A 9,149-nucleotide genomic window follows, 5' to 3' on the forward strand; every position below is an offset into this window, starting at 1 on the left:
CATAATAAAGTGCCCTTTAGGGTCCACTTTCATTGGACAAAATGTGATCAAGTGCCCTTTAGGGTGCCCTTTCGGGTGCCCTTTCATCAAACAAAATGTGGTAAAGAGCCCTTTAGGGTGGCCTTCAATTGGATGAAATGTGATCAAGTGCCCTTTAGGGTGTCCTCTCATTAAACAAAATGTGATAAAGTGCCCTTTAGGATGCTCTTTCACTGGACAAAATGTGATACTTTTTGCTGGCAGCCCAGGATCATATCTGGCATGTGGCTCCTTTACTGCATGTCGTCAGCCCCCACCCCCCTCCCCGTTTCTGACTCAACCACTGTCCTATCCCTCCAATAAAGGCTTAAAAGCTCCAAAAATCAAATGAAATCTGAGGTATGGGGTGAAATGTAATGACGAAACCCATCTACATCCAAGTAACAACAATTGAGCATTTTAATAATCCTTTTTATACATCATATCTGCATATTGAGAGAGATAGCAACACAGTCTGAGATATTCTCTAAATTTCCTCAACAGAAGCTAAAAAAGCAGCTGTTGACTCCAGAGGTAGATGATGATCAGAGGGTTTGGACATTGCTTAAAAGTAGAGCTAGCATATACAGCATATACATATAGAGAATAGAACCAAAAAAAGGTTCATTTAGCATTACTTGGTTCTTTAGTTCTATAATATCAATACTGGGATTGGCTCTTAGACAGCTTCCTCCATTTCAGGTCCTCTTGATTTAGTGCATAGAGTTTACATTGCACACTCTCTCCAAACCTGCAATAAGGAGATTTTTTAAAAAGAGCCAATCATTTTCACTTGCACAGAGTAAATGGCTCCATAATGGAAAGGAGTAATCTCAAACAAGTACCTGGGTTGCTGCTCTGTGCACAATGGAGTGCCTTACAGCCAGTTTGTCGATATCTTTCAAGTAACCTCCTCCAATGACAGCAGCGACGGGAATGCCTCGGCTCACCACAGTCTTCAACACGTATAGATCTCTCTGATACAGACCTGTGAGACGTTCAATAAAGCAAGAGTGGACATGATGTGTCGATCAAAGGTGGCAATACTGGAGTGTCAAAGTTGTCTCTCACCCTGGTCAGTGAGGCGAAGCCTCCCGAGCTCATCTTCATGGTGAGGGTCAACCCCTGCATCATACAGGACCAGATCTGGACGAAAAGTCTCCAGCAGCCAGGGGAGGTGGGCTTCAACTGTGTGAATATCATCAGATGTGTTAATAGGTTCACAAAAAAACAGTCCCAGTTCCAACTACTGTTCATATAAGTATTTAAATACCAAGCAGTTTAGTTGGTAAATTAGCTGTAGGGAATTGGTAGCAGCATTACTCAGATCTTTATTGCAGTGTTTGTTTAGTATGAAATATGACTACATGCCTGTGGAGAGGTACTCCTTGTCTTCCATCCCATCCTCCACACTAACATCGAGGTCGCTCTGTTGTTTACGGAGAGGAAAGTTTTTCCCACAATGCACTGAGAATGTAAACACACATGGTTCCTCTTTGAAAATAAAAGCAGTACCATCACCCTGTTGGATACAAACAATGAGAACTTTAGAAATTAAAGAAATAAAGAAAACTGAAGTGTTGGCACAACTCCACAGTATTAATGGCAGCATAAAAAAGCTAAAGCAACCTGATGCACATCTAGGTCCACAATCAGAACCTTTCTTTTTGCTGTAGAAGCTCCCATCAGGTATTTTGCAGCAACAGCCAAATCATTGAGGAGACAAAACCCAGAGCCAAAGCTCGGAAACGCATGATGAGTTCCTCCTGCCGTGCTGCAGGCCAGGCCCCTCTGCAGAGCCACCTCAGCAGCAAGAACAGTCCCACCTGTCATCAAGAGAGGAGGTCTGTGTGATCTTTCCAGCCCTGTCAGCTGAGAAATCAAGAGACTTTGGAAGTTCTTTTTACCTGTTTCATATCGACAGCGTCTCACAATGCCTTCACTCCAGGGGAAACCTGTCCTCCTCTGTTCCTGCTCATTTATTTTCCCATTTATGAAGTCGTTCAAGTATTCCTCGGTGTGAACACAGCTGAGTAATTCTTTAGAAGCTATTTCAGGAACCCAAACCTACTGTGAAGAAAGAAAATGTGCATTAATAAGAACCCCTGTGAGAGGTAATTCTAATTTTGAAAAGCTATAAATAATAATAATGATGTTTATTTGTCAGATCAAATATTTTTTTGCATCGCAGATGTTCCATTTTCTATATTGAAGACGTACAAGTGCATCTTTATAAATTACAATATCATGGAAAAGCTAATTTATTTCAGTAGTTCAATTCAAAAAGTGACACTCATTCACACACAGAGTGAAATATTTAAAGTGCTGATTTCTGTTAACTGTAAATATCATTACTAACAGCTTATACATCCCAAAATTCAGTATCTCATTAAATTACAACATTGTGGGAAAATGTAATATTGTAAGCTAATGGTGTCACACTTTAATCAGCTAATTACCTTCATACACCTGCAAAGGTTTCCTGAGCCTTTCAATTGTCTCTTTTGCTCTATTCGCATGGGACATGAGTTACCTAGGGACCTCTTGTAATATGTAACTATAGCACAGAACGTCTGTTTTTTTTAATCCCAACGAATCAACCATGTCTGTAATTTGCAGAGTAAAAATTTCAGGGCAATTTACCTACCATATTTCAGCACACGCTGAGGGCCACAGTTAATTCTAGTCCTTTGTAAATTAGGGGTGGGAGAAAAAATCGATACAGCCTAGTATCACGATATTTTGTCTGGTGATATATCGTACTGTGTCGTCCACCAAGTATTGATTTTTCCATAGTAATTGTTAATATGAACTGAAGTATATGATATTGGAAAAATAAAATCAATTGTTTGTCCAGTGAGGTCAGCTGAGGTGACAGTCTTAGTGCAGGAGAAAGTTCGTGCAAACAAACATGACAGCACCAGGGGAAAGACAGGAATGCAAGCAGGGCACAAATGAGATGGACATGACACATGAGGTTTGCAAGAAGTGCTACAGGAAAATAAAATAGTGCAAAAATATGACAAACATGAGGGCAAGACTAATGCTAAATCGGCAAAACAGTTGAAAAAAACTGTATAGATTGCAATATATTGCAATATATGGTATCGCAATACTCACTGTATTGCAATATGTTTAAAATCGCAATAATATCAAATAGTGACCCAAGTTTAGTGATAATATCATATCGTGGGGCCACTTGTGATTCCCAACCCTAGTGCAAATTGGCATCTCTGTAATTTAGGGTGGTAATTGTATTTTATTTCCAGTCTGTCTTTTTCAGATCGAAAAATGATAGAGGCAGTTTATGTGGAACGCTGGCTTTATTTTACTTACCTTATTTATTTAAACTCTGCTGTCCAAAAACTCTGACTATCAATATGTATAGGGCACAGGCAGGTAAGGATTTTAGAAATGTCACACATTTTCATTGCTGCAGCCATGCAGCACCCTTATGTTTTCCTTCAGAAGTATCTGTAAATTTGAGTTCATTACAGGCTTAGCTTATCCTGTGCGAATGCACCCCATGTGTTGCTTCACTGTGTTTACTGACAGTGTTTACACTTCATGCTTTTATCTGCCGACTAGCTATATGGAGATGAAGCCTTTATTTTCCAGCAGGATTCGGTACCTGCCAACACTACCAAAAGAACCAAAAGCTGGTTAGACCATGAAATTCCTGTTAATTGTAATTGTAATTAATTGTAAGCCATCATCAGAATTAAAAAGACTTTAAATTTTGCATTCTGTGAATAATAAATCCACATAATAGGTGAGTTAAACTGTTTAAATTCAACTATTGAAATAAATGATCTTTTCCAAGATATTCTATTCTATTGAGATGCACCTGCATACAAGAGAGAGCCAAGGAAAAAAAAAAGAGTACATCACATTATATTTACTGTGTATCATAAAAATAAAGGAATACAATATTTTCATTGCATCTGTGATTGAGAACATTTGGTTGATTGTGCTGAACAAGTCTGATAATTTTGATTTACTTTGCCAGCGTACTCAACCAACTTACAATTTTTTCATTGTCAATATTTCTTTTAATGTTTCATTATTTTGCTCACAAAGGGACAGGATAGAAGAGCTGCCACCAACCAACACACTCGATATGTTCATTTACTAGTGATATAATCAACGCTGTTAATTAATTATCATATATTTTAATACGTGCTTGTGGCCTATTTATCCAGATAATAACAGTCATCTTTACAGTTGTAATTATAATTTGGACATACGGAGTGACACACCTGATTCTCTGTAATGACCTGATCTTTGAGTAAACATCGTAAAACTCGGGGAAACTTTCCCATGGGGAACCTGTGGTTTGGCGGCAGGTCACAAACATACTTCCTGTGGTGAACTATGGGAAGTCCGCTGGATTCAAATCTTACCTGCAAGGTGAAAAGGATACATGTGAGGCGACGTTTTAATTTATCTCTTTGTATGTTAAAGAGTAGTCTTACTGTTTCTGCGTGGAAACTTCTGCAGGAGGTGAGAGCTGCACCGAGCAGCCGTCCGACTTTACCACGAGCTCTTTTAGAGAAGATTTGTTTCATACAGGTCATTTCTATGAATGAAACGAATCCTAAGTCTATCACTGACACGACATTGGAGAGGAAACACCGAGTGTTACGATGTTATGAAACTCCATGGTCGTCAAGGTGCTGAAGGTGTCTTTTTTGTTGACGGAAGTATGGCTGTTTTTGTCCTCTCTAACACTGCCATCTGCTGTCATGGAGTAAAACAACACAGTGTGGGATATTCACGTGGTTTAATACCCCTGAATGTAAGTGAATTCTGCAGATATTTTGCAGCATGACAGCAAAAAAAAAAAAAAAAAAAAACGCCGAAAAGCCTAGAAAAAGAGGTAAATATTAGGGAAAAGAAATACAAAAAGCGTGACTTTGAAATATCCTACTCCTCTTGTGAACAGGTTCATTTAATGAAACGCTTTGTTGTATTTCATTTTCAATTTACAAATACTGGAAACCTAAATAATTTGCACTTAATCTCTTATCAAAACAAATAATTAGCACTAAATTCTCCTTAGATAACAGCAGCTTGTAGTCTCCATAACCTTTGTTAGCATTCAGTTAGTCAGCATTACTGGTCCTACATGGAGGTAACGCCATTATTTCATCATACAGTCTGTGGCTGGAACTTAAATACATGTTGGATGGCAGGTAGGTAGAAATAACTATTATTTTATAATATGATTAATAATAATTACTATTACTGTTTGCCATCATTAGTGTTTTACCACATGACACTACCAAATAGCCTGATGCAAGCTAGGAAGTAGTTGAATGCTAATGGTGCGGCCTCGTAGCTCATAAGGTTTCATTATTATTATTTTTTATATCAAAATATTGCTAGATGTCCTTGATATTTAAGTCTACATAGGTAGACATGCAGGTAAGCTATCCACTTATAATTGGCATGTGTGAGTGCGTTTATAGACTGTATAAAGTATGGGACAAAGTCTGAGTGATATCATCCGTTGGTCAAAGCAGTTTTTAAGCTAGCTATTCCCACCCCTCTATGGTGCCAACACTAATTTTTCTCAGGCCAGATGGACAGATTGTACTATTATTAAACCCATCAGAAATGATCATGTCTTATTTACATTTCCCATGAAGAAATATAAATTTGATTCAAAAAGCGTTTTCTTGTGTTCTTTATATTTTCACAGGGAGCCACTGGAGTGGGGCAAAGGAGCTGCATTCAGGTCTGGAGCTGCAGGCTCCTATTCCCTGGCCTAGGGCTTTTTATTTTTGTTATAGAGCTATACAAGATGTTTTTTTTCTAGTATTTTATCAAAGATTATGGTAGTGTCATGACAACTCTGTGGGACAATTCAATTTATTAAGCCTAAGTGAAGGGTGGCAACAGATAGGATGCTGATAACATCCTCTGTTTAGTAAAGAAACAATGTTGCATATTTGACTTCATGTCCATCCCATTATATCATATCATATCCGATGAAAAGATTTCATATCCCTTCATATTGGATTTCATATCCTGCCAGAGATGAGTTTATCTCATGACAATCTTTCTGCATTACTTTCTACATATTGATGTCTTCCTGAGAGCAAAGACAGGATGGGTGGAATTTGTATGATGATTCAGGATGCTTTCTTCATTCAGCTATTAGTCTTCAACTTTTAACCTAAGACTAATAGTTCATCTGCTCTAGTGCCTTTACCCATAGTAATAATAGCAGTTTTCTCCAATGCCTGTCTGTACACTGACCATCTTTCTCCACTCCTCCTCCTCTCTGTAGGCTCCACAGTCACCTCCCCTCCTGTCAGGCCTGAGCGCTGCGGCTGAGCTGGTTCATCACAGTGGCAGAGCTTCGCTCATCATGTCACTGAAATCATGTCTGTCTCTCTTCGCTCCCACGTGTTGCAGTTCAAAGTGACAGAGGACACTGTGGAAGGGTAAGTGATGTCTTATAGAAAATGCTGTCTCAACCTTTTCCATAAAGCTCTACAAAATATGTTTTTTTATGTTATTAAAAGTGTTTTTTCATCTCCTAAACAACATACTTTATCTCTCACTGTACCAAACTGGCTGTTGAAGAGCTGCTTCTGTGTTTGGTTTTGCCTCTCCATCTGTCTCTGTTTTACATTGCTGGCAGGCAGCTCAAAGCGATGTCTGGTGTACTGTTGGCTGTGGGGTTCTCCCATGAGAGAGAGAGTCTGCGTGTTTGTCTCAGGGTTAGGGATTAATGCAGACCCCCACTGTTTGGAGCTGGTGTCCTCGCGGGCAGATAAGAAAACAGAGCAGAGCGTTGGCCCCAGGTGCAGAGGACAGGTCTGCTTATAACACTGAGAGGAGATTAGAGAGGTAAAATCAATTATGGACTTCGGCCTTGTTAAAGGCATTTCATCAAAAGAAGAAAGATTGGAAGGAGGAGAGGGGACTCTCTCACCAGATGAAAAATTTCTGTCACAAAGATTGTTCTCTTTGTGTAGCATATAAAGGTTAGATTATCATACAGCTCTATTTCCAATAACATCTGCTCTTTCCTGTTTTTCTATATGAAATCATTTTTATTTTAAGGGCCTTTCTGCTTCATTATTCAATGCTTACAATGATTACTGCTTTTCTTTATCATCTTAAAATGTGCATTTGATAATGATGGGAAAATCTAAGAATCTTGTAGAAAAATATTGAGCTGTTCTTCTCTATGACTATAAAAATCTTTCTTTTTCACTCTTGCTGAGATGGGCAGAATAATGCAACTAGCTGTCATCTGTTCATCATAGTTTCATCTGTTGGCCTCTTAATTAATAATCATGATCTATATTGTGAAGCTAAATATACACAATATTTGAACAATTAATTCATATAACGTAGGCAGGGTCCCCTGAAAACAGCTGCCCAATTTTCCAGTCATAGAAGATGAGAAGAAAGCAAAAGTGTTCCAAAACCGTTGAACCCACCATCTCAATGACCTAACTTTTGATAAGGATCATAAAAAATAGTGACAATAATTTATAGACAATAGTACTGAGAATTGGCTACATGCTGGGAGCAGCTCTACCTAAAAATGGTACCCTCAGTTCTTGGTAAGTATGTTTATAAGAGAAAAGAAGGGAAAAATTTTAAAAATGTCCAAACTATTACTGTAATGTACTTATATCAATAAAATGCTTCATCAGAAGTCATATTGGATTTATTCTATGATCAGTTCATCATTTACAGTAGTTCCCAGCCTTTTTATAAACTATCCAGTAAGCTTGTTAAAAGCATTTTAGCTAAACACAAAGAATGTAAATTCTGCCACCAGGAGGCTCACTATCAAAACAGTAACAACGATGAGTAGGGACCTGCTCCGCTTAGCTCCGTCCATGTCTGCTGTTTACTTACAGTTTTGAATTAAGGACTCTGTGCACTCCACAAGGTATATCCAATAAACTATAAACCAAGGTTTTGATTTCATGGATGAATTTCATTGGTGATATTGATTTCCTTCTCATTAAATGTAAAATATTGTTGCATTTATCAGTGTATGCTAGTGCCAACGACAAAAGGACACAAATTTACCCGTTGAGCCAGCTGATCACATGCATGCAAATTCCACATAATGAGGGGAGAAAAGCTGTTTATAAGGGCCCTCCTGATTCATGCTGGGGTCACTTGCAGGGTGTGGCGGTAGGTCAGCATTTAAGGGGTGAGCTCGGGCAATTTAACTCCCACTGGACTCAAATTAACATGGCCCATCACTGGTAAGCAGCTCAAAACACGAATGAGATGCAGCAATAGATTGGCAGCCTTCAGTAGCAGCATTATGGAGCAGTCTTTCTTGTAACATCAAACATTTTCATGGCACTGTTAAACAAATTCTGTCTGTCATGGATTCTCTGTCAAGACAGGCACCGTAACAACACATATCCTGATATACCAGTAGTTATAAAGTTTGAGGGGTCCTGGACCCCAGGTTTGGGATTAATGATTTATACATATGAGTTCTTGCATGGTTATATCCAAAGACTGCAGTCAGACTTCTGCTGAAAGGAAAATACAGTGTATGGGTGTGATGTGTTCCCGCCATACCAGCTAAGTTTTTGAATATACTCTCTGGAAAAGCCCGAGAAGATTTTCACTCTTGAAATCACAGTAACACTTATTTAATTGGGCCCTATTTACCTATAGTATCTTATCGTAATAAGGGAAAATTATCTAGTAATTTCTCTAGAATGTGGCGGTTATTACTTTGTAATAAGTTGTCATTTTATCAAGTAATAACTCAGAAATATGGTGGTATTAGGGAAGTATACCGTGTAATAATGTGATAATCATAAAGTAATTTCTTGTATTACTGCGGCAATTCTCTGGTAATAAGGTGATGTTTTACCCTAAATCTATATTTTAGTGCTCACCTTTTCAGTGAATTAATGTATGTATTTTTTATTTTTCTAGCTTCACTCTTCAATTTAATGCACTTATGATAATATCTTCTTTATTAAACAAAATTCTTTATTTAAACTATTATCTATTTTTTTTTAATCATACATGGATGGTGCTTGGGTCATTTCTTCAAAGACCCCGGTTGGCTGGAATATTTTGAGAATAAAGTGAAGTTCCCAGTGTCTCACCTGTTCCAGATCAAT

General features: G+C 38.2%; 1 protein-coding gene across 2 annotated transcripts; it reads right to left on the reverse strand.

The window, feature by feature from the left end:
* Window positions 1–420: 420 nt before the first annotated feature.
* hdac12 (histone deacetylase 12) lies at window positions 421–4,705 on the reverse strand. 2 transcript variants are annotated; one of them, XM_041808200.1, is made up of 8 exons: window positions 4,494–4,705; window positions 4,278–4,421; window positions 1,926–2,085; window positions 1,678–1,844; window positions 1,390–1,540; window positions 1,090–1,206; window positions 864–1,006; window positions 421–769 (listed from the first exon to the last, which is right to left on the reverse strand). In XM_041808200.1, exons 1-8 carry the CDS (start codon window positions 4,593–4,595, stop codon window positions 746–748), a joined length of 1,008 nt encoding a protein of 335 aa, XP_041664134.1. In that variant the 5' UTR covers window positions 4,596–4,705; the 3' UTR covers window positions 421–745. The 2 variants fall into 2 exon arrangements, with proteins under 2 accessions (XP_041664134.1, XP_041664127.1); XM_041808193.1 differs by having other exon boundaries at window positions 1,648–1,844.
* Between the last annotated feature and the right edge of the window lie 4,444 nt (window positions 4,706–9,149).

Source organism: Cheilinus undulatus, linkage group 2 (assembly GCF_018320785.1).
Source record: "Cheilinus undulatus linkage group 2, ASM1832078v1, whole genome shotgun sequence".
NCBI lineage: Eukaryota > Metazoa > Chordata > Actinopteri > Labriformes > Labridae > Cheilinus > Cheilinus undulatus.